The sequence below is a fragment of the Triticum urartu genome, chromosome 3 (assembly GCF_003073215.2).
Source record: "Triticum urartu cultivar G1812 chromosome 3, Tu2.1, whole genome shotgun sequence".
Taxonomy (NCBI): Eukaryota; Viridiplantae; Streptophyta; class Magnoliopsida; order Poales; family Poaceae; genus Triticum; species Triticum urartu.
Window position 1 is genome coordinate 130,758,797 of NC_053024.1, and position 25,065 is coordinate 130,783,861.

At 46.7% G+C, this 25,065-nt stretch overlaps 2 protein-coding genes across 5 annotated transcripts; both read right to left on the reverse strand.

Annotated features, from left to right (window-relative positions):
• Window positions 1-1,801: 1,801 nt before the first annotated feature.
• LOC125543279 (D-3-phosphoglycerate dehydrogenase 3, chloroplastic-like) lies at window positions 1,802-6,748 on the reverse strand. Its single transcript, XM_048706577.1, has 5 exons — window positions 6,017-6,748; window positions 3,295-3,671; window positions 3,090-3,200; window positions 2,896-2,991; window positions 1,802-2,801 (listed from the first exon to the last, which is right to left on the reverse strand). Exons 1-5 carry the CDS (start codon window positions 6,618-6,620, stop codon window positions 2,127-2,129), a joined length of 1,863 nt encoding a protein of 620 aa, XP_048562534.1. The 5' UTR covers window positions 6,621-6,748; the 3' UTR covers window positions 1,802-2,126.
• Window positions 6,749-18,521: 11,773 nt separating this feature from the next.
• Window positions 18,522-22,929, reverse strand: LOC125543280. 4 transcript variants are annotated; one of them, XM_048706579.1, is made up of 12 exons: window positions 22,466-22,929; window positions 22,298-22,367; window positions 22,085-22,213; window positions 21,860-21,976; window positions 21,165-21,536; window positions 20,520-20,833; window positions 20,319-20,418; window positions 20,160-20,219; window positions 19,989-20,075; window positions 19,340-19,480; window positions 18,908-19,252; window positions 18,522-18,585 (listed from the first exon to the last, which is right to left on the reverse strand). In XM_048706579.1, exons 1-12 carry the CDS (start codon window positions 22,615-22,617, stop codon window positions 18,574-18,576), a joined length of 1,899 nt encoding a protein of 632 aa, XP_048562536.1. In that variant the 5' UTR covers window positions 22,618-22,929; the 3' UTR covers window positions 18,522-18,573. The 4 variants fall into 4 exon arrangements, with proteins under 4 accessions (XP_048562536.1, XP_048562537.1, XP_048562538.1 ...); XM_048706580.1 differs by having other exon boundaries at window positions 18,523-18,594; window positions 18,917-19,252; XM_048706581.1 differs by lacking the exon at window positions 18,522-18,585 and having other exon boundaries at window positions 18,752-19,252; window positions 22,298-22,352.
• Between the last annotated feature and the right edge of the window lie 2,136 nt (window positions 22,930-25,065).

Below are 25,065 nucleotides of genomic sequence, written 5' to 3' on the forward strand. Positions count from 1 at the left end.
TTTTGGGATGACTGACTCTCGGAACAAAGTACTAAACCGTACGGTATTTTGAAACATGGCAAATTATAGTTCAACCATTTCCAGCTAGGTTTACATGGTTCTAAGTGAATAACAGTTACCAAGTCCTTAGAGGATCTACAGTCAGACTTGGCAAATCCGACCCACTATACGTCTATAGACGCTCCTGGGCAAGCCCGCGGGTGTATCCGGACGGGCCCTTATAATTCACTCCCAGCATTCACATATCTCAAATCTGGACTCTCAAATCCATGCAAATCCATGCACGTCGATCATAAAAGTCAATGTCGTACATAAATAACAAATGTTGGTACTGAGCATAGATAGTGTTTACATAAAATTTATTCTAAGTGCACAAATAAAGCATTAGCTCCTTGGTTTTCATTGTGGGCCCACATGTGCTCCACAAGATCATTGGGTAGCTGTGTGTACATATGATGATCTTGAAGATTCTGATGCATCTGCTGAAAATTCATAAGCTGAGCCACATCTTGATATTTCAGGATTTCAACTTGTTCTCCAGGTGCTTCAAAATCATTGGTTTGGGATACACCATCACCCTCATCCTCGGCAATCATATTGTGCAGAATAACACAATATGTCATCAACTACCACAAAGTTTATGATTCTCACATCATTGCAGCGCTCTACACAATTCCCCAACGAGATTGAAGCACACCAAATGCCCTCTCGACATCCTTTCTAGCCGCTTTCCGCATTGTTGCAAAGTGGCTCTGTTTATTACCATGCGGTTCGAATATGGTCTTCACAAACACCACCCACTGAGGTTAGATACCATCGGCAACATAGTATCACATGTTGTAGTCTCGACCGTTGACGGTGTAGTTGCACGGCGGTGATTTCCCATTGCAAAGCCTCCTGAACACCGGAGATCGTTGAAGGACGTTGATGTCGTTGTGAAAACCCGACATTCCAAAGAAAGCACGCGAAACCCATAAGTCATGTGATGCCACCGCTTCTAGTATGATGGTGGCATCTCTGGTGTTATCTTGATACATTCCCCACAAACCTTTAGGACAATTTTTCCCTTGCCAATGCATGCAATCAATTGATCCGAACATTCTTAGAAACCCCCTTGCCTCTCCAATAGCCAACAACTTCTTCGTGTCCTGCACATTTGGTTCTCCGAGATACTCAGGTCTAAACACCTCCACCACAGCAGGAGAGTGGATTGCTCTACCAGAGCTGGCGGCGCAGAGGCTAGGAACGGCTGCGGAGTGCGCGCGGCGGCGGAGCTGCGAGACGAGCGACGTGGAGGAGGAAAAAGAAAGAAGATAGCAAATGGATCCGACAGGTCTAGGGGGTGGAATTGGTGTAATTTACGATGGGATCGGGCTGTCGGATCCGACATGGCGGACATGTTCAGACGCCCCATATCCATCCCATATTTGGGTTGGATATAAGGTGTCAGTCAGCTCGTACGTTTGAGGCCTGTTTGAGAGAGACATCTAGGTTGAAAAATCGTGACCAAACAGTAACCGGGCAGCCTGCCCGAACGTATGAGGCCGATTTGTGCGCCCGATTGTAGATGCTCTTACGAATTAAAGGTGCACAAAAAAGTTCGCTTGCTATCCTTTTCCCAGGTGATGTTCACCAGTTATCATTACCCTGGAGTTTTCCCAGTTGGGTGTATTCTCCCTTCCTGATTTACCGGTTGGCAACCAGCACAAATCTCTCCCTTCCTCTTAAGTTCGTATTCGTAACTTTGTTTTTCTCCAACTTTATTATAGGCTTATAGCATCCTGCTGTCTTTATAAGTAAATAAAAATAGAAATAAAATGACATGTAAATCATCACCATTACATACAAAATATTTGTGTCTGTATTGCAAGTTTGCAACACACAAACAATTATATCTAGCCAAACAATATAATACTATGATACGACTCTCCATAAACAAGCGCTAGGCGCACAGGTTGACACACACAGCATATACCATACACACACATCGTTCTTATTCAAACGGAGGCCAAACCAAGGCGCCGTGGAAGGATCACTTCACCCCACTCCGCGTGGCATCAAACCAATATGATGCTGCTGCGATGCCACTTATTCTAGCGAGGAGTGGAGCGAGCGCCCCCCGTCCATCATAGCTCGAGGAACACAAACTCCTCGACGGCCGGGATGGCCCCAATCTTCTCGAGCGTCTTCTTGTCCGGCTCCTCGTCCACGCCGATGGCCATGATCGCCTGCTTGCCACGGGAGGTGCGGCCGACGCTCATGAAGCTGACGTTCACGTTCCTCTTCCCGAGGATGTTCCCGACCTTGCCGATCATCCCGGGCTGGTCGACCTGCCGGCACAGGATCAGGTTCCCCTCCAGGCTGACGTCGACCTCGTAGGGCCCGACGACGGTCAGGTGGGGCACGCCGTACTTGACCCTGCCGACCACGACGATGTCCCCGCCGTCGCTGATCGCCCCGGCGAACCTGGACTGCACGTGCGAAAGGCGCACCTGGATGGACTCCAGCGGCGCCTCGGCGGCGGCGTTGTCGTGGGAGACCCGCTCCTCGGCGATGCGCAGGCCGCGCTGCTTCGCCGTGTAGTCCGCGTTCACGAGGTTGACGAAGGTGCTGGACACGGGCTCCACGATGCCCTTGGTGACCATCGCCCGGAGGAGCCTCGTGTCGAGGTCGTCGGGGTCCCTGGCTGAGGTGTACACCACCTTGACGCCCTTGATGCCGCTCTCCCCGGCGACGAGCTGCACTGCCAGCCTCCCCAGCTTCTCCGCCAGGGAAACATACGGAGCTAGCTCTGACATGACCTGTAAAAGGAAGAAACAGATTCAGAAGAAAGATTTGCCGCATAATCACAGTCTATCACCGACATCTCAACTTCTCAAGAAGCTTCATGCGTACCTCTGCTGGGACCATGGGAGCATTCACGGCGGTCGCTGTGAGCTCACCTCTCAGTGCGCCGCCGACGGCTTCAGCAATTTCGATGGCAACGCCTTCCTGCAATGCGGCAAGTTCGGGTGTGTTGGTACCTCAAAAAGAGCGGCAAGTGGTTTGATTACATCCACTGAAACATTTATCGTAGCCAAGACGCCGACCTGCGCCTCCACTGTGCTTGCTCCAAGATGGGGCGTGACAGTGACATTCTCATGAAGAACCAGCTTGTTGTCCTTCGCCGGGGGCTCCACAGTGAAAACATCAAGAGCTGCCTGATCCAGATTGGCAAACAAAACCTCCACCTTTCAGAGAAATCTCCACACCGGCGAGCCAGAAGAAAGCTGAGAAGAGGAAGCTTCGAATCACCTGAGCAACTTTGCCGGAGTCCAGTGCCCTGACCAGAGCATCCTCATCGATCACTCCGCCCCTGGCCACATTGACGATCCGCACGCCGGTCTTCATCTTCCCGAAGGATTCGTCGTTGAAGACCTTGGATGTCGCCGGGGTGAGCGGCATGTGGAGGGAGATGAAGTCTGCCTTGGCGATGGCCTCCTCGAAGGACACCAGCTCTGCTCCAATGGCACGGGCCTTATCGACCGGGGCATAGGGGTCATGGGCAATCACATGCATCCCTAGCCCTTTCGCTCGCCTTGCCACCTCTGAGCCAACCTTTCCAAAGCCCATGATGGCAAGAGTCTTTCCAACTAGGGAAACTCCAACGTACTTGGCTCTTTGCCATTTGCCTGTGGGAAATCAGTTCAATACTTTTATTAGTAAGAATGAACGAGTTCACTCGCATCACCTGTGGAATTTTTTTGCTTTTGTATTCCGTGATTAAAAGTTACTCCCTCCATCCCGAATTACTCGTCGCTCAAACAGATGATCTAGCACTACAATACGTCTAGATACATCCGTTTGAGCGACAAGTAATTCCACAAAAGAAGTATTTAAGTGTTAAGTTTATGCGACAATGTAAACATGCAAGATAGGAGCATAATCAATTTGACATATCTAGATTGGAAACACTGCTAAGGGCCTCTTTGATTCGTAGGATTTTGAAAATGTAGGAATAGGAAAAGTATAGGGTTGAAGTTTCATGCCCACTTGAATGTTAGCAACAGGATTTCCCCACACTCTGTTACACCCTCCCTTGGGGGACCCGGTTGTTAAACGGCGAGGTGAATTCATCGTTAAAACTTCATGGTAAAAAACTGAAAATACCTACTAGATAGTTAGATAGGATCATATAGCAACTTTTGCAGGCAAAACAAAGGCAGCCTACATCCATCGAATTTCCTCCTTGACAACGCATAATTTTGTTGGCTTCATAAGTGCCAGAAAGCAACAAGTTCCAAAATATCATAGACCGATTTTGCCTCTACATGTAGCACTAAATTTTTGCCACATAGCAGATGAAAATGCTAAAGTTGAACAGGGATCATATTCCCCACTAAGCTGAGGTATCATGCTTGGGACCCATCAAATTTTATTAGTTTCATATTGCCAAAATAGTTTTGCACAGATTCCTCAGTACGAAAAAGGCATCATCCTGCTGAATTTGCAACCGCTTATCACGAGAAAGGTAAAGCCCAACGAAAGTGGACCAGAGAATCTAAAATTATATTCCACTTCCGTTGCTGCTATTTAGTAGTACTACTAAGTAGCAATCATGACATTCAATAGTTTTCATACATATTCACTTTAGTACGCTTCAGTGTGTGATTACACTTAGATTCGCAAAGATGTTGAAAGCATAACTTCCTACTATCTGAACTAATCCCAGAAAGCAAAGACTCCTCACCCACAGCTTTGATGCACCCCTTTTGGCTACACTGGTAAGCTGTCATGATCTTCAAACAGACTTCAGAGACACACAAAAGATGCAATATACTGTACTCAATCAATCACCCACGGCAAGCAGGTCGTCGATATCACAACCCAAATGTCATCTGAAGGCTCTTACCAAATACATTGTTCATTTTCCGTTGTAACGGTTCATCATACTGATACAGTTGGGTTATGGGGGTCATGCGTGTGTACTTTTCCTCCGTTTTCAACACAAAGAGGGAGGTACATTTGTTTATTTTTGGATTTGAGTGCATACAGCTATTACAAAGTGATTAAAAGGAAATCAAACTAGAGATTAATGCTCTCGTGGAGTCACCCTGACAATTGATCTGCTTTTTTTGAGCTGAAACCCTAGAACAGTCGTTCTATGGTAATTTTATTAAATATTATAACTTGCTAATGGGGCATTTTTTATGTTCACAAGTCGAAGGCTGATTTTTCGAAGAAAACCTATCCTGAATATCGTCGGCTCAATCATTGCTGGCTAGTAAAGCGAAGAGCAAAATACTATAATCCCAAAGCAAGCACACGAGCAAACCTCAATTGATCATACGTACTACTAGCTTGTGTGGTTTTTACTTGACTGATCACTACCCTTATATCAGAAAACAGCAAATCTAATTTCCACTGTATGAGCTGACAGAAAAGGAGAGAAGGTAGCAAGGGACAATTATTTCATGGATCAAGACACGTACGCAAGCCTGTGGTCACGACGGCTTCTTTGGTGGTGCCAGCCTAGAAAAATGCGGGTCCTAGCGACGTGGCGGTGTTCATAGGACGCAATAATTTAACATAGGCTCCAACGGAGAGATTCAATCGCCGTCATGCAGATTTACTTTTGAGCTTTAGTGGTTACTTCTTTGTAGCATGCCGCTTCATCCACCTCCGCTTTGGTTCGCCGGCTATTACCCTCTTTGATACGACAACCGTTGCTTTCTACTACTAGCATTGATCCTAAGTATTGAAAGGTGTCCGTCTTAGACACAATATGTCCATGTAAAGTCTAAATTTACCTTTCTCTCGCACCCAACACCACTAAAGTGACACCACCAAATTGGAAATTTAATCACGTGTTCCTATTCTGAGGAGGAGTGAGCGCCAAAGATTATTTGTGGTGTTAATCTGCCGCCCTCCTTCAGAATCGGACGTCGATGTCAAAAATAGTGCTAAAATCTGGAACAATGGCAACTAAAACGGACGTAACTAAACACCATCACAAATGAAGCGATCGGTCACTCACCGGCCTTGAGCGCGGCGTCTGCCTGCGAGACGTTGCGGGCCATGCAGGCGAGCAGCGCGATGCCATGCTCCGCCGCGGCGACGGTGTTGGCCGTGGGGGCGTTCACGACGAGGCACCCCGCCTCCGTCGACGCCTGCAGGTCCACGTTGTCTATCCCGACGCCGGCCCGGCCGACCACCCGCAGCCGCCCGCGCCCCGCCTCCAGCACCTCCCTCGTCACCTTGGTGCCGCTCCGCACGATGAGCGCGTCGAACTGCGCCACCTTGGCCAGGAGCTCGGCGGGGGACATGCCGTACGCGCACTCCACGTCCGCGAACTGACGCAGCACCTCCAGCCCGGCCTCGCCCAGCTTCTCCGCCACCAGGACCGCAGGCTTCGCCAGCGGCGCCGAGTCCGACACGGAGCGCGAGATCCGGCGCTTCGGCTCAGCAGAGGTCACCGGCACAGTGGCCGCCGGCGACGACAGGATCGCGGTCCGGGCGCGGAGAGCGCCGGAGCGCGCGAACGGGATCGAGGGCGCGGCGAGGCGGGCCGGCGCCGCTCTCGTGAAGGTCCGGCTCGCAACCCCGTGCGGGCTCGAGAGGAGGGCGCGTGAGGCGGACATGTTCAAACAGGCTCGTGCCTCACGCCGGTGATATTTGGTTACCGGAAGAGAGGGAGGCGGAGGAACAAGACTGGTCTTTTCTCTGTTGAGGCAAAGTAGGAGGAGCAACGATTGGCTGGTTAACGCGAGGGTATGGGGAAGTTGGTGGAAGTTATTTTGGGGAAATAAATTTTGACGGGTGGATGGGGCCGGAAATTATTGCTTGGGGGCCCTGGAAATGCAATACATGGATTAAGACATGAGAGGAACACACCAGGAAACAAAGCTCAAAAGTGGAGAAGTACCCCCAAAGCAAGCCCTCTGCAACACAGATGGCTCCAGATTGTATAAACCTCCATCGTCCACGTGCCAGGGATCACGTGGGGGGATGGCGCATCGCCCTCGTCGGAGTTGGAAGACGGCAAGCCGCTCTGCCCCGAGTGCGATGAAGCCATGTCTGGCTGAGGCGAGCAGCAAGCGGGGGAGAGTATCTTGAAGTACAAGAACGTAGGGGTGGGATGCTAGTACTTAAACTAGGTTGCTAAACTGATCAACAGAGCCTTAAATACATCACAGAACAAAAAGTCTCTGAGAAAATTTCCCTTCTATTAAGCGATAAAAAGCAATTGACGAAGTCAGCAGAAAGTCCGTGAAGGAAGGGACCAAACTTCGACTCGATCCACATGGATGAGCATGCCGTACCGCGTTGCTCCGGGCGGCGGCGCCACCCGGCGGTTGGGTGCCAAGAAGCCCTGCATCTCCTTCACCTTCCAGCGACGCGCGGCAGCACCCATAGCATGTGCTTGGTGGGAATGTGGGCGACATCCCATGCCCAGAGCCAGCAGACAAAAGTCTTGGTGTCGCCACGCTCGAGCATTCTGTCGAGAAAGTCCACGCGCACCTTGTCGCGAAGGAGACTACGCCTTTCAGGGACCAGTACTGCATCTGCACCTTCTCGATGACGACCCTGGCGTGGAGGTTGAAGTTGCCGAAGCCCGCATGGTCATGCTCATGCCACGACGCAATGTTGAAGACGGCGCCATCGACCCGGAATGGACCTGCGCCTGGCAGCGTTGACGTGGTCCGCCGGCTGGTTGAAGATAATGAATAAATGCTCCGGATGGTGAGCCGTCAAGTCAGCAAACTCTACCGCCCCCCTTGTAGAGCTACCACAGGCGGCCACATAAGACAACTCCGATCCCCGCGGCGATTCGGTGGAGGCGTTCTTCGTCGCCGCCAAGAAGCCATTGGCAACCTAGGCCGCGGTAGACTGCATGGCCAACGAGCTGCAGGCAGCGGCTAACGCTGCGGTCGCAGCCCCGCTGGACTTCATCAACAGTGAGCAGAAGGAAAGTGTGGGTCCCGAAGACCAGCTGGATGTGTTTGGCCCCATGCTCTCTGGCCCACGGGCGAGCCCAGTCAATTTCCACCGCCAAGCCCCACCACCCGCATGCACCATGGAGGTCCAACTAGGCGCGGTCACCCGCCAGGTCTGCCAGCTAGAAACCGTCGGCGACGAGGAGAGCATCTAGCCCCGCCGCCTCTTTTGAGACATCCCGACTCTAGTCTTCGCCAACGCGCCTCCCCAACACCCCACAGTCCTGCCCAAGTCGTGTGCTGCCTCGGTCCCCGTCGCCACAACGCGCGCCAGGCTGCGATCGCGTCCAAGGCTACAGTGGCTCACTGAGCTTCTCTTCGCATTGTCAAGGAGCTCGGGCTGCTTAGGCCAAAGGAGAAGATGACTACTAAAGTGGCAGAGGCGCTAACTCACCGTTTTGATTGGGGGCAATCATATTCGGAGTGGGCTGAAATTAAGAAAAAACTTTAAACTTATTTTGCCTCTCGCCGTCAAGAACAAATAGAAAAAAAATTGGCTCAAAGAAAAGAAGTCTTGCCAATTGGTAAAAGCAAAAAAGAATGACGATTTGAAGAGTGAAAGTGTACAATTGAAATGGCTGAATCAACTAGTGTGTGTTTTGAATCCATCATATCCAAAAAGGCAAGTATCATTATGAAAGAGCATGGCAAGTATGGCAAAACAACCGTGTTTGATTTTTCTAAAGTGAACCTACTTCCTGCCCTATGAGTTTCGTCCCATAGAAATTGATGAGCCTAAAGGACGAGAGCAAGTAGCTGAACAAAGTTTGATTGACAAAGATCTTCGAAGTAGTGATGCACAGAATCAAGAAAAGAGGACTGCAAGGTGTTGGGGAGTCATCCAAAGGCAAAGCAAGATATTGTTCAAGTCACATCACCATTATGCTCTCCCAATATATTTGAAGAGGTATGTCTAGGAAATAATTTGCCTATTCTCATATTTAGCCATAACTTTGCTGTCAGTGCATCCATTAGAAAAATCCATATAACAAATCTTGAGAGACCAATGAAGAGGGGTAATTTATTTGTTATATCCATCATGGGACAAGTATGATACGAGGGCACATTCTACATCTTATTTTAGACCGTCTCACAACCGATATCTAGCTCCAAGAAGATCAACATTTGATGAACAATCACATGTCAAAGACCATTTCAATCATAAGAAATCGGTCCGGAGCTCAAGAGAGAAGAAAGAGCCGGTCAAACAAGTATATCGCATCAAAGAAGATTGTCGTAAGTGTGCCACTTCGGATTTGATTTCAAATGGCAAATAAACAATTAAGGTGTTGACATTGGCTACTAAAAGCAATGAGATGATGCAATCAATTGTTCAAAATCCAAAATGCCAAACCTGAAGAAAAGAAGTTGGGAGCGCATAAGGCCAAGAAAGAGAGACCCTTGTCCAAAATGGAATCACAGCCGAGGTGCCCGCTCGGCTTATCGTATTGGCAAAATAAGAAATTGCAAAAGCGTAGTGCACAAGAACTTGAAAAGAGGAACATGCCATGGGTTCCCAAAGGAAGTACTCTAAACAAGAATAATGTGCAAGCTTGTATTGCAAGAAGTGCAGCGAAGGCAGGAAAATAGTGAAAACTATGAACAACTAACATAAGGTTTACATCTAACCACCAGAATCTTCGGTTATCACATCATCCATATTCTTCAACCATGTCATTGATGCATATGCCATGTAATTCATCACCAGGTATGATTGGTTATCCCCCATTGGCTTATTTTGATCCATGGATGCAATACAATTTCCTAGGTCATGAAAGGGTATTACCAAATCACTATACATTTGATTAGCTACATTTTTTGTTGCTGATTCAAAGGATCTAAATATTTGGTTTGTTATTTCATTTGTTTATTTTGGATATACATGCTTTGGTGGATGAAGTTTACATGAACCTTGTGGTAATGGCCGATATTTATCTATCGCCCAAAGAATATATCTAAGCATGACAGGTGTGGTATTCTAACATCGTACTTAGTTTAATTAGAGACCGAGACAAGGTATGCATTCATTTAAAAATATGCTTATATCAATATTGCTTACGTGGAGTTGAGACATTATAATTGATCCATTCAATATATGTTGCATAGACCAATTCATAGTTGTAGAACTGGTGAGTGCGCTTATGCTTTGGCTGGATATGATTTGGCTCATTAATTTATTATGTATGAAAAGCCAAATCATTGTTAGTTTTATTGCTGAGCATTGGACAGAGGTCATGCATAATATTTATATTCACATGGTTTCTCTAGTACCATGGAGATTATATTTTGATGGTTCAATTCATACCAATGGTCAAGGTGTCGGTGTTATTTATATATATCTCCTTGTGGTTCTATTTTGTGAATCCTCATGCCGCTCAAAATATTTTTGCATAAATAATCAAAGCCGAATATGCATATTATTCGGTTTGGGGCTTTTGGTTGTTATAGGTGCTACACATATTGAGGCTTCCGGTGATTCGTTATAATTTATCTTGAGGAATTCCTAGATGTAATATTCACCTTGGGATGCTTTAATATGGCTCATATGTCTAGACATGACGATTGGCGAGCAAATGAGTTAGCACAACAAGCATCCGGCTACCATATTGATAATGGTGTATTGCATATGTATCAATAGCCGATGGTTAGTGTCACCGACAAAGGTAAGGCCGAACTGGATCCCATTGCTTCGGCCACTAATGAATTTTTTGGCAAGCGAAAGTAGGGATTGAGGAAAGTTCATTGTTAATTATATCCAAGATACTAGCAAAAGGGTGGACAATACAGATGGCTTTGAGATGCACAATTGTATATGAAAATTTTATTGTCGAATTGTTGATGGTGTTCTTTTCAAGCGCTTGGATGAAAACTAAGCAAGGAATTGAGGAAGTTCCACCAAGGTTTGCATCAAGAAAGTTTAAGAATGCAATGGCCGATATATACTTATCATCCTAAGCATACAAAATGGCCAATGAAGTGTTGGTATAGTCCTTAGAACGGACTCGGTGAAAGTTAGTTTTTGGCAAGCTAGCTTTGCCAAAAAACAGGGGGCATGTGTTGATGCTCAAAAGTGACACAATCATGAAGAGAAGCTTGATGGTATAGCAAGATGACACCAAAATTATGGTTGGAAGTCACCATTGGATAGCCTTCTTTGAGAAGATCAAGATGGATATGAAGGTGGTCCAAAACAGAGCTCGACCGTAAAAGATATGATAAATCCAACGAAGCATATGTTGACATCAGATTTTGGCATGGCTAGAAACACAATTAAGATGGCCTCAAATGAAAATAGTTGCTACACAAAAAATCTTTGTCTCGTCGAAACAGTCGATTTTGATATAAAAATCATCATAATCCGAGGTTGTATGCATCATGTAGAGCCAAAATAAGGTTAGGGACAGAAGCTGCACAATCTCTTTGGACAGACAAAGTGGATTTGATTCGGTGAGACCAAATGGATGTCAAAAAAATTGTCATGAGACACCCAATGCACTCGATGAGACCGAGTGAAACCACTCAGGAATTTCTAAGTGGGACACAGAAGAGTACATAAGAGCAACTCTAGCAGACCCCGCAAAACGTGTATGCAGTTCGCGCAAAACAGCTTTTACGGGCCGGCGCGGGCTGGCACAGATGCAGACCCTCCAAACGGATCTGTAAAAAAGTATATTCACGAAATATGCTTTTTTACGGGTCGGCTATGCGGGTTCTGCTCTTTGCGCCGCTGCATCGTCGCAAATCATCAGCCCGCAAATCTCAAATCCAACATAATTCAACAATCGAAAACAAACTGAATTATTCAAATCAAACATAAAATAATAACCATCCGTATTACAAATAATTATTCAAATCACCGTAGCAAACTTAAAATAATGCAATACGAAACTTGTCATGAATACAAATACAAATGAATACAAAAATTAGTCACTGTCCAGCCCTTTGCCAATGGTGCTCAATGAGATCTTCCTGCAGTTGAAAGTGTGTGTCTGCATTTTCAATCTCCTTGTATGTCTGAAGAAAAGCTCTAATGCGGTTTGGGTCTCTAGCTGGTTTGACACGGCTACCCACATTATTATGAAAGAATTCTAAGTCCATTCCTCTCTCATCTTTAAGAATCATATTGTGCAGGATAACATGCCAAGTCATATCATATTGTGCAGGATAACACGCCAAGTCATGATGTTCTTCAGGGTTTTCTTATCCCAAAAACGAGCAGGACCTCGGACAATAGCAAACCTAGATTGCAAAACACCGAATGCTCTTTCAATGTCTTTTCGGGGTGCCTCTTGCACCCTTGCAAATTCACATTATTTTTTTATTTTGGGTTCTTTGATGCTCTTGACAAATGTGCACCAAGGAGGATATATATCATCTGCAAGATAGTACCGCTTTGTGTATTCATGCCCATTGATAATGTAGTCGCAAGAAGGAGCATCACCGGTAGCAAGCCTAGCAAACAAATGAGAGCGTTGCAAAACATTGATATCATTGAGTGTGCCGGGCATACCAAAAAAGCAATGCCAAATCCATAAATCCTCGGATGCTACGGCCTCTAGCACAATTGTTGCATCACGAGACTTGCCACAATACATTCCTTGCCAAGCCTTGGGGTAATTTTTCCAATTCCAATGCATACAATCAATGCTACCTAGCATCCCAGGCCAACCTCTCCTCTCATTAGCTGCCATCAATTTCTTTGTGCCATCTTCATTTGGTGCCCGAAGATACTCGGGACCAAAGACACGAACGATCACTTTCGTAAATCTACGCACAAACTCAATTGTGCTATCTTCACCAATGCGAAGATACTCATCAGCATAGTCAGCCGGGACGCCATATGCAATCACCCGCATAGCTGCGGAGATTTTTTGATATGCACTAAATCCCTTTAAGCCCGTGGCATTCCTTCTCTAATTGAAATACCGGCAATTTGCCTCGCAAGCTTCAACAATTTTCACAAAAAGGGATCGGCGCATTCGGTACCTTCTGCGGAAGAGGTGTGCAGGATATGTAGGATTCTCCGAAAAATAATCTTGCATCAACATCTTGTTTCCAAGATGGCGATTCCGCAGAATGCACAGACGCCCGACAGTAGATCCTCGCCTCCTCTTTCGGTACTCGTCTTCATGCTCCTTCACGGCAAGCGCCATGACCAATGTTTGCTGCCGAAAGGTCGCAAGCATGGTCTCCACATCCAAGTCGTCCGAATCGGACGAATCGGATAGCAGGAACTTCTCGCACGGGGTCAACTCCATCTACACGCACGCCGGCACGTCAATCTACTACACAGCTTGCGAAAATCATAAAAAAGGGGACTAACTGGTGGCGAGTGATCCCGGGCGGCGACGAGGGTGGTGCGCTCGATGGTGGTCGGTCCCAGCGGCGGCGGCGACTGGGGGGCGGCTCTTCTCGCCGGATCTGGAGGGGCGGTGCAGCGGCTCGGCACGGGAGGGTGTGGGGTGGCCCCGCGGAGCGATTCCGCCCGTAGATATGGCCGGAATCGTCGGCGGCGGGCGGGCGGCGGCGGAAGGAAGGGGGAAAAGAGCGCGGGCTGAAATGTCCCTCCCGCCAACTGCTTCTCTATGATGCAGGGCACCGCAGCCGCGAGGGGGAAACCCGCGTTTTCCCGGGTTGGGGCCGGAAATTTGCCGCGCCTCCTAAATTTTTTTGCGGGCCGGGGCGGGATGCGGGGTCTGGTCGGGCAGGCTTTCCAGCCCCCACCCGCATTTTGGCGGTTATTTTGCGGGTCGGGGGCTTTTGCGGGGTCTGCTAGAGTTACTCTTAAGGTTGGCCATGTTCACTCGGTGAGACCGGACCAAACCACTCGGAGGCTCAGAATGGATCCGAAAAATTGCCAAAGATTCCTGTCCGAGTTAGATTAGGGTTTTTTATGTTTTGGATGAAATTTTCAGTCATTTCCTTGTACGGGAAGTCCATCCGCCTCATAAATAGATGAGAGGTGACGACCGATTGAGCAACACACAATCGACAAATCGATCTATGCCTTTTTTACCTTTTACCTTCTCCCTTATTCTTCTTCTTCCTCGTTCTTCATTCGTTCATCTTGTTGCAGACGGTGAACCTCGAGGTCCTAGGGGCGATCAGGTCGACCTAGGGCAGCCTATATCCGCCGTGCGCCCTGACTGGGCCTCTCTTGGGCGTGTGAGGTTTCGGGTCTACAAAAGCGCCCGTTGGATTGCTTGCATACCGTGCTTCTCGTTAGGTCTCCTTCAACGTGAGCTGCAGTGCATCATCCCCGGCATTGAGAATACACAGTGACGTGTTCATGTGCGAACATCTACTTCCAGATCAACCCCCCCCCCCCCAAATTACACCGTGAGGCCCAGTTCCCCTGACTTTCTAAATAAATCTTGCAGCACACCCTGTAGCTTCAAACCCGTAAAATATGCCTTAAGGGTGTATTTGGTTTGAGGACCAAAATTCATGGAATGTCATGGTTCCATTTCCGAGGAATCGGTCGGTTCCGTTCTTGTGTTTGGTTGAAGATAGAAAATGGCATGGGTTGGTTCTGTTCCTGCGTTTAGTTCTAGGGATAGAAGGAGGAGAATCTGATTCCACTCATCTCTTTCATAGGAATTGTCAGGCTACTTCCATATGGATATGGTGTAAAATATGAACAAAAGTATCGCTTTGCATCTTTAGCAGACGTAAATTCGCAGGGGCACACACCTACGGAAATGTTCGCAGTCGTTGATCTACGATGTGATCCAAACATATGTTCTCACCAAAATTGGTTGAAAATGGATGAAAATTCTTAACCCTCTGAATACGAGACATTATACGTGCTTATTTTAAATTAATATTTCTGTGGGCTATTCTTATATGTCTTTTCTACCTATGCGTATGCCACATCACGTTCTGTTACACAAACTGTTCAACGAGTTCCCTACACTGTTCAACTTATTCTTCTTTCGTTCTTGTCATGTTCCGCTCTTCGGTTCCGGTACTGTTTCCTCCTCTCCTTTCTATATTTGTTTTCCTTCTCTACAATTACTTTCCTTTACATGATGTGGACTCATCAGTTCGTCCGGTCCCGCGCCTTCGCAAATTCATGCCATCGTTCCTCCCATGAAAAATTGCTACACTTTTTTTTTGCAACTTTTGATTTTCTTTTCCCTCAAATATTCATCCATCTATTCTCCAGCACTCGCAAATTCATGCCATCGTCCTTCCCATCAAAAATTGCTACACCTTTTTTTTCAATATTTGATTTTCTCTTCTGTCAAATATTCATCCTTCTATTCTTCAACACTTGCATGCTTGTACTGTGAAATATTATTTTGTTGAAAGACGTCAATGCCTTCCTTATGAATTTGCCCCTACCAGATACCATTTCGATTTCGTTCTTCAACAGCTTTTTGTATGATTTCATTTCAATTTCAGTCCTAACATTTTGGTTCTTGTTCTACGAATGACTTTCTTTTTAGCAAACTTACTCAGTAGCTTCAGTTTTGAACGTACGAACTTGTGCACATTCTGTTGCTCAAATTTATATGATTTATTACTGTGCGCACCTAACAAGTTGTGTCGCCGAGTTACCTAACATTTATTTTTGTGGTGTGCACTCCGCAGACGCATCAAATTCTCTATCGCTCCTCTTTCTCCCTCGTCTTGTTCCTTTCAACTGTCGTCGTGTAGATCTACTCTCTTTAGACTCCTACCAGACATTGCTTCCACCACTTGTCGGAAGTCGACGACCATAATCGTCAACAAGGACTACAGATACTACCGGTGGTCATCTACATTCCCCTTGCAACTCACGATACAAAAGAAAATCCCAATGGACCTAAATGCAGTTCATGAAATGGATGTAAGTCACTATGGATCCTTCCTAATCTCGTCCAAATCAGGTTCGACTACTTTTTTTTGTACTAAACTCTCTGTTGGTACTATTCTAGTGCCCAATTTGTTACGACTTCAGATGCTTGTGCGATGAGGACAACGTTTCGAAGAACAACTGCTTCTCCCTCCTTTTTACGCCAAACTGTAAAGAAAGAACGATAAGTTTCCAATACTTATTCCAATCTTGTTCATCAGATGTCTGATTTGCTTGTTAGTTCATTATAGCTTTTTCCATAACTACGTGCTCCTTTATTGACTAAACAAGATGTAGATCCAACATTCATTCAATTGCATGTGATTATTTCATCATGTTTTCAAAATTTTTCCTATTAGTCCAACCTAGAACTCGTACCGACATTTTGCATACTGTTGGATCAGTATGCAAGGATACATCAATTCTGTTTGGATACCAATTTCATATTCATGTCTACCTATCTGTAATTTTCACGTTTTTGTAACATCACAATTCTTACATTTCAATATTAAGCCTACACATCGTCATACGAAATATAGTCTTCACAGAAAATAATCTCACCAACATACAATTTTCTTTTTGTAAGAATATCCAGTTCATAGTTCTCTGTAAGAACACTTCTTTATTTACTTCCATTTTGACATCCCCTGCTTTGCAAGAAATGATTACCTTAAACTCGTGGGCATTGCAATATATGTTGCAGCTTTGCTTGAGACAAAAGAAGGGTTCACTTTTGTTGTGGATGTCGCCAGTAATCAAGCAAAAACATATTTCACTGGTAACTCTTGGACACAGTTCTATATGTGTACCACCGCACCTTAGTTGATAAAGAGATGCACCTCACTTTACGTTCCAACCCAGATCGCTCCATATCTGTCCAGCTATTCATCCATGTATGTATCTTACTACCATAGTTTTGTCCAAATTCCCTTCTCTCGTACCTCCACATTTTTATAACATTATCATTAGTTACTACTTGTACTAATACAACGTTCTTTACTACTACATAGTTTTATCCAAATTCCCTTCTCTTGTACCTCCACATTTTTTATAATATCATCATTAGTTACTACTCCTTTATGAAAAAAAATCATTAGTTACTACTTGTACTGATACAACGTTCTTTACTAGTACATCGTACTATCCAAATTCCCTTCTGTTGTACTTTGACATTTTTATAGTATTATCATTAGTTACTACTTCCTTCGGTTCTTTTTACTCCGCGTTTTATATTTGTCTGAAGCCAAACTTTGCTAAGTTTGACCAAATTTATATTAGAAATTATTAACATCTATAATATCTAATAAATATAATACGAAAATATATTCCAAGATGGATCTAATGATTTTCGTGTTGTTATGTGAATGTTAATAATTTTTATATAGACTTGGTCAAACTTTGAAGAGTTTTACTTCAGACAAACCTAATATGCAGAGTAAAAAGAACCGGAGGGAGTACTTGTACTTGTACGTTCTTTACTCCTTCGCCTGAAGTTCCACCTTACTATCTTACTAACATTTCTTATATACATGTCGTAGCTTATCTTCAACTGAATAAAAAACAGAGACATATTGTGAGGCGCATTGATACTACATATGGCACAACAGAAACCTAGAAAGACATTGGCCATGGAATTAAGTTTATTAAGCGTATTAGTGGTTTCTAAAGGAATATGAATTCAAATTCCCGATCGTACATACGTTCCACTGCTGCACACTTTGACGAAGTCAGACATCAAGAAAAAAATTGTTGGTAATATTTTTATTGTTGAATACTCTTTGAATGCTAAGTATGATTGGTTAGACATAGTAAACTTTATGATTCAAGTGATGAAGATGTTGAATTTGATGATGAAGAAAAAGTTAATGGCCCCTCTTATGATGAGTGGGTAGCTAAATATCCTAGGGAGGAAATTACCTTAGATGTTGTGAGGTGTAGTATACCGCGGCGGCCACAACGGTGTGCCAGGGTATCTGGTTGGCTCGTCTCTCGATGATTTGCTGAATCGAGACGCCTCCCCGATGACACGCTTCATTGACAACAAGTCCACATTTATTCTGGATTTATTTCAGGATTTTCGGCGATGCACGTTTAGTGGGAGGGGACGTTCCCGTCGACTACGAGATACCTACGATGACTTCGTAAAATCTCAAGATGATATGCCGGCTCAGTTTCTCGGAGGTGCTCATAAGGGTAGGATATACGTGTGTGCGTTCATAGGGATGAGTGTATGCGTGTTTATGTGAACGCTTGCGTCTGTACTGTGTTAAGAAAAACAAGTTTACCATCTCGCTCTCCAAGAACTAGTGCTCCATGATCGCAGCAAACACATCAACAAGCGCTGCCACTTCATCCACAGCTGTGTTGAGAAAGGCACGGTGGCCGTGTTTCATCAAAACAGGCGAGCGGAGGGCGAACATCCTGACAAAGGCCCTCGGTCGTGTTCAACCCTGCCACGGCACGCAGCCAAATAAAGTCCTGCACAAACTCGATCGTAGGATGACGCGGTCAGTAGTGGGGCGCGATGCACGGCGCGTTTTCTTTCAACAGAAAAAAGAGGAGGAGAAAGAACAAAAACGCTGCAACGTACGCAGCACAAAATCTTCAGTTTGAGTTACAGATGAGACCCAGTAAACTTCATCCATGCTTTGATTGCTAGTTTGAGTTTCACATCATCATCTCAATCCCAAAACCATATATATATACTGTACTTAGTACTCGGCAGCTGCAGCCAGCAGCTACGAAGGCGAGGACAATCTAGGCCAGCACCGCGGCGGCGGAACCAGATCCTCTAACATTAAGAAGGGATGTTAGAGAAGCTACAATACTCTAACTTTTCTTTTTTCTATTCATATAATTATGTCTAAAATAATTTAAATTAATTTGCAATTTGATGATCTACCGTATACATTTATAGTAATTATATGCAAACAAATTGATGATGAAATAAAATTAAATTTAAAGTATTTATATCTACAGTAAATACCAACACTAAACAATCTATTAATTATCTACTAACAATCCCTAACTTTCCTTCTTGATTTTACACTATCCTAACACTGTAGCACGGTGACATTCAGGATCCGGTTCTCGCGGCGGCTTGCTTGTCGACCATGCTCCTGGCGAAGGCGTAGCGGAACCTGGCGTTGTACGGGAGCCACTCGAAGGCCTGCGACGCCCTGCGCCGGCCGCCGGCTCCTGCTGCGGCGGCGGCGCACCGCTGGATGGCCTCCTGCGCGGCCCGGCCGTCCAAGTTGTCGCGCGTCCACGCGAGGACGCCGTCGCCGGCGGGGAGGCCGGCCTCCTTGGCGTACCGCTCCACGAGGCGCGGCAGGAACACCTTCCTCGACTTGCGCACCACCACGCCGGCCTGCAGGAACTCCCGCTTCGCCCGCTCCAGCTCCTCCGTCACGTTCTTCGCCGTGTACACCTTGAGCTGCAGCGCAACGCGACGCCGGAGCTCAGCTCAGGCCTCGAGGAGATCGATCAAGTACGGTGTCGGCGTCAGGGTGTACGTACGTACCGTGGGGTCGGAGGAGGCACCGGTGCACAGCGCGAACAGGGCCTGGGGCTGGCAGTCCGGCAGGCCGAACTTGAGCTGGACCAGCTGCTTCTCGTCGGCGCATCTCTTCCGCATCGCCGTCGACAGTATCGATTCAAACCACTGCGGGTAAAATTGGATCAGACCTCACTTCTCCAGAAATCAGGTTTCCCTCCCTGTGCTAATTTGACACTCCTAGAGTGTTCTTGGTTAGTTTTTTCTGAATTCATGAACAGTTGACCAAGCTGAATTTAGGGCCTTGGTTCACAAGTATTGAGTTCTTCAAGCATAAACAGCCCGCTTCCTAGAAAGTATCCTAAATGTAGAATTTAAAAAATGATTTTTGATGTTTTATCTGAAGCCGTCGATGTTACATGAATTATCTGAATTTATACTCAAAACTTAGGCATGAGATAGAAGGTCGTACGTACTTACACAAGTTGGCAGCCCTCAGTGTGCTAATTTGATTACTAGCGTGTTATTCATGTTGTTCCGTTTGTTTCAGTGAATTTGATGAATAGTTTACCAAACTGAATTTTAGGGTCTTGAATTTTATTTGAAGCTGTCAGCTTCACATGAACTATCTGAATCTAAATTCAGGATTTGGCATGAGATCACAAATCATACGGACACGACCAATCCGCGGGGATCTGCAGCACAGCAAGGAGTGTTCAATGGAGTTGGCTGTCACGGCATATCCACCAACATTGTAGGCAGCCTGCAATATGTGAGTTATTTGTTAGCCACGTCATTATGAACTCCAGCACTCCAGGGACAACTGTAACTAAAATATCCTTTTCACCTTGTGAAATAGAGCCATTCTTTTCAGAGAGCTGTTTGGAATTCCATATGCTAGATATGCCTGCAAAGCGAATCACACGTGGGATGACACACTGGCAAAATTACAAAATTTTAAAGAATAAGAAAACAGAGAAACCAGTGTAGAGTTTTCGGCAATTACATGCATGACAAGAGAATTGTACACGTTGATCCAAAAGGCCAGTTTGATACTGGTTTCTGATATACTCAGATCAACCCTTTCAAGCTGCTCCACAAGCAACCTAAGCTCAAAGCAACACCATGAAATTTGTTATACAATTATTCGGTAAATAAATTACTCTCCAGGATATAAAGCACGATAATCATCATTTTTCCAACAAACCTGTAGTGGGTAATTGCACAGGAGACATCCGGCGTCTGATTCTTTTCGACTGTGATTGAACATACTTCGACAATGCTTTTGTTACTTGATGGATTAGTCTCCTCGCCGTTACCCCTCCGAGGAAGAATGACACTTGTTGATGATCTTGACAAGAACGGCGAGCGAACCTTTTCAGGCTTTTCTGGTGACTCCGTGCGCAGAAGACAGTATATGGAGGCCATGCATCTAACCATTTCTTCAGATATCTTGCTTGGACATTGGTAGAGATGATCTTTCAGAGTACGTGCCAAAGAACTACTCCCTGAATAAGGCAGCTATTTGTAAAGAAAAAAAAGGCAAAACAAAGGAAAAACAGCAGTTAAAATAAGTTCAATATGTGCATTTTCTGCTTGAAAGTACTACATTAATCACAGCATCTCCTGATTTAAATTCAGCGGGTTCAGACGTACAAAATTGGGACAAAAGGCATGCTCCTGAAAGTACAACAATGCAGAGAATTTGCATTCGAGTATAAAAAGGCCATACATCTGACTGTAAATATTAGCAAAGGGAGTAATACATAAAAAAATTAATATAGAGTAGAATACACTACATTTAATTTTTGTATGTATTTAAAGAAACTATATTTTCTTTTGTATGTTTTACCTTCCTTGGATCTGATGCAAGGGAGGCAGGACGAACATCCAACGTTTCGCTGGAGAAAGATTCATGCTTGATCTTGGTCTTGAGCATGTTCTTCGTCCTACCCGACTCCGACACTGATGTCATGATATGGAAAGGTTGGAGAGGCAGCTTCTTAGATGAGCAAAATGCACTTGATATTATGCTCGATTGTCGTCGTCTCGTCCTTGAACTTATGCTCTTGGCATGAGCCGGGGATGAAATACCGGAACTCTGCCCTGATGATGGCCCAGATACGCACTGATCAAATATACTTCTGTAGAGTGAGAGGACGTGCTGCTTGCGGTTCGCGATTTCCTCTTCGAGCAATTCAATCTCTGCTATCAGTTCCTTTGTCTGCAGGAATAGCAACAAGAATCACACTCATCAGCGCACAATTGAAATTGTACTCATTTTGTGCCAGCCATCTGAAATTGCACTTTTTTTCTGCGAATATCTGAAAAACTGTGCTTGGAACAGCATGGAGTGTGAGGTGACACTTTCCCCTGTGTGCTATCTTCACCCGACAATTGCACTGCTTCTATTCAACAAAATGCTAAAATTACACTAGCCTGACGATTGGAAGTAAAATAAAAATCATGGATGGAAATGTAAACAGTTTTTTGGAGGAATTTTGTCGTTGTCATTGTGCAGTAGAAACTGTAGGAGATGAACGGTACCTGAGCTGGAAAGTGCCGATGACCAGGAGACAGAGTGCTGGAAGCCCGGCCGATCGCCCGGTCAAGCATGATCCGGATGGACCTCTCCTGATGCAGATGCAGCTGCAGCTGCGAGACCTGCCACGATCCAGCAATTGCCAACACCAATTACTCAGACGCAAAAAAGAAGCCGTGGTGCACCATAGCGTCAGGAGAACAGCGGCTAATTGTTCTTTTTGTACTCACGTCATTCTCCAGCGAGACGCGGTGGTTCGGCGACGCCGTGGCCGTGCTCGTCCGTTGATCCCTCGGCGGTGCCCGGTGAACCGAAGAACCATCCGTGGAGCAAGAAGACTTCCTCGGGTCCGGCGGGTTCTGCCATGGAATTTTCACAGAATCCGATCAGTAATTTGCACATGTGCTTGCTTGATCAGTAATCTCCGCTCATGAAAGCATCACCTGTGCTTGGTTGAAGCGTTGCTCCATGGTGACATGCTTGCAAGTCTCCAGGTTCCTGCCCGAAGAAGCACTGGACAATGGACACAGACAGAAAAAGAGAACCAGGTTTGAGATGAGCGGCAAGCAAAACCAAGGCGGAGAAAAACCCGGCAAAGGCGCGGCAGAGACCTCTTGGATCGCCGGTGATGCGGCGCAGCAGCGGTGGCGGCCGCCGCGGCCTTGGGCGCCGACGCCGCCTCGGGAGCCTCGCCGCCGACCTTGCCCGGTTCTTGCGCTCCGTTCACGGCCTGCTCCACGTTCCCTTGTTGGGCTGCCGCCATGCCAGCGCCACCAACCTAGCTGCTACATGGCAACAGTCCAGAAGGGCGACGCATGAGCATTATATGAGCAGGGTCCGGGCGGGCGGATTGATCTCGTGGCGCGGGGGGCAAAGAGCATCCCGCGCACAGGGCCGTGCCCACTCCCTGGGCCGCGCTGCGACGCCGGCGGTTTAATACGGCGTGGCACGCGGTAGTAAACCGCTGCTGCCGCGGCAGCGAAGTCGCAGAGGAAGAGGAAGAGCGGGTCGGCGACGGAGAGCGACAGGGAGACTGGAGACGGATGGCGGGGGGAAGTGGGAGGAGTAACTGCGTGGAAGCGAATGAGTTGGTGAGCCGCGTTAGGCCCCCTTTGTTTGGGCTACAGATTCCTGAATATGGGCCAACTTCTCCCCGTTATTACAATGGAAATGCCACCGCCTCCCCCAGCTCAACTTCTCCATCGACGAGTCCTTCCTTCGTCAGTTCGCATCTCATCCACACCGAACAGCCCCCGTCGATGGCTCTCTAGGGTTCGCCCGCCGCCACCTTCGCAAGCCCCGTCGCCGGCCCCGTCTCTCCCCCGCCCCGTTGCCGGCCCGCCCCCGCCCCGTCGCCGACCCTCCCCCGCCCCGTCGCCGGCCCCGTAGCCGCCCTGTCGCCGGCCCCTTGGCCAGCCAGGTCGCCGGCCCACGCACCACGCCGGAGGTCCCCCTTGCCCCCCGTCTCCACGTCCTCCCTGACTGCACCAGCTCTGCCCCATCTCCTTCCTGTGAGGAGAAAAGGTAATTGTTCAGTCCCAAAAAATGTAATTGTTCAGATTTAGTAATAGGTTAGTAATTGTTCAGATTAGTAATAGGCCTTGATTCCATGCTGAATGTTCTGTAAATTGCTGATGGATTGATGGCGGATCAAGTATAGTTTCACATATTATTTGATGAGACTATGATGATTGGTGCATATTTTGGATGATATGTGTACGTATGTAAGACTATGATGTTTAGTACATATTTTGGATGATATGTGCACGTATGTAAGACTGATGGTTGGTCCATATATGGATGATATATTTCGTATGGAAGACTACGAGGGTTGATTCTTTTTTTGGATGTTACTTTTCCTATGTTTGTGTCGGATGATATATTCATACCATCATGTCATTTTTCCATAAATATATTCTATATATTGTGTTTTTGTGCTAGTTTTCACTTTATCAAGTCAAAACATATAACTTGTGCTTTGATCTGCATATAAACATCACAGTCAGCAGTCGAAGGTGTTACTGACATTTCACAACACCCACAACTGCTAAAGCTGACAAACAGCAGGGCAAACAAACAACCAGATTCTGATTCTTAGGAATCCAGAGCCACAGCTGATTCTCAGAAATCCATAGCAAAGTGATTCTCAGGAATCTGTAGCCCAAACAAAGGGGGCCTGAAAGGGGGTTAGTGGCAGCTCCGGAATCAGCAAAATCGCAGATTCCAGCTTCCGCCCGCTGTCCAGTGCAATTAGCAGAATCGATTCTGGGCAGCTGGCCTACGAATCTGCCTCTTTGTTTGTGAATCCGATTTTGACTAGGCTAGAATCCGGGAATCACAATCTGTAACCCAAACAAAGGCCACCTTAATGCACTGACGCGCGCACTGCGGCGGAGTAAATGGCACGAGCAAGAACTCGCCATGCCGTGACATGGCTTCGACTCCGCGATGTCTCTCGCCGGCCCTACGTGACTGCCGAAGTCGCAGTAAGTCGTACCGCTGGCCACTCTCTCCCAAGTTTTTACTGTATAAACTTTCCGAGCGAGTGGCTCTGCTCCTAACATGCTCGTGATATTCTACTCCAAGGAAGAAAAAAGAGTAGAATTCTAGAAGAAGCTGCACGCTGCAGCTCCAAGTCAGAGAAACGCCGCCGCGACTACTCCAAGTCCCCGACGATCAACAGGGCACAAGGGCGCAGCACAGGAGTGCTTACGTGAGAAACTGTTGCATGACGACCCGTCAGAGAAACTGCTGCCGGTGCTACAGTTCTAGACGAACCTCGGCAGCGGATCGACCTTCATGGCTACGGCTACGAGATATGTGATTCCTTCCCTGGCTGGCCTACCCCTACCGGTATGCGTGTTCTCTCCTCCTCCACGGCATTGACCTGAGCTACCTACCGGCGATCGCATGCATGCAGCATGTCACGAGGTAGGCAGGCGACAGGCATGAATGCGGGCGTTCAATGGCCCCTGTACCAGCGTCTAGCGCTAGCAGCGCAGTGGGAAAAGCTAGCTTCCGTCGACAAGGGAACCCGACGACGAGCCGGGTGTACGACTTACGACACCCCGGCGTAATGATCCACCAGCCATCTGAAACCGAGACCAACCGCATGTACAATGTACTCTACTCTACGCGGCCAGAGCCAGGGAGAGCGAGCTAGTGGTAGGATGCGTTTGGATGCTGGGCTATCCCTCTATGGGACAGGGAT

Bases quoted from the DNA above. Each gene is read 5' to 3' on its own strand.
- LOC125543279 (XM_048706577.1), bottom strand. From the start codon at position 6,620: ATGTCCGCCTCACGCGCCCTCCTCTCGAGCCCGCACGGGGTTGCGAGC. The intron at 3,672-6,016 runs GTGAGTGACCGA...GATTTCCCACAG, and splicing joins AGACGCCGCGCTCAAGGCCG to GCAAATGGCAAAGAGCCAAG. The intron at 2,802-2,895 runs GTACGCATGAAG...TTCCTTTTACAG, and splicing joins CTCCCATGGTCCCAGCAGAG to GTCATGTCAGAGCTAGCTCC.
- LOC125543280 (XM_048706578.1), bottom strand. From the start codon at position 22,617: ATGGCGGCAGCCCAACAAGGGAACGTGGAGCAGGCCGTGAACGGAGCG. The intron at 22,368-22,465 runs GTCTCTGCCGCG...TCCATTGTCCAG, and splicing joins CATCACCGGCGATCCAAGAG to TGCTTCTTCGGGCAGGAACC. The intron at 22,214-22,297 runs GTGATGCTTTCA...ATTCCATGGCAG, and splicing joins AACGCTTCAACCAAGCACAG to AACCCGCCGGACCCGAGGAA.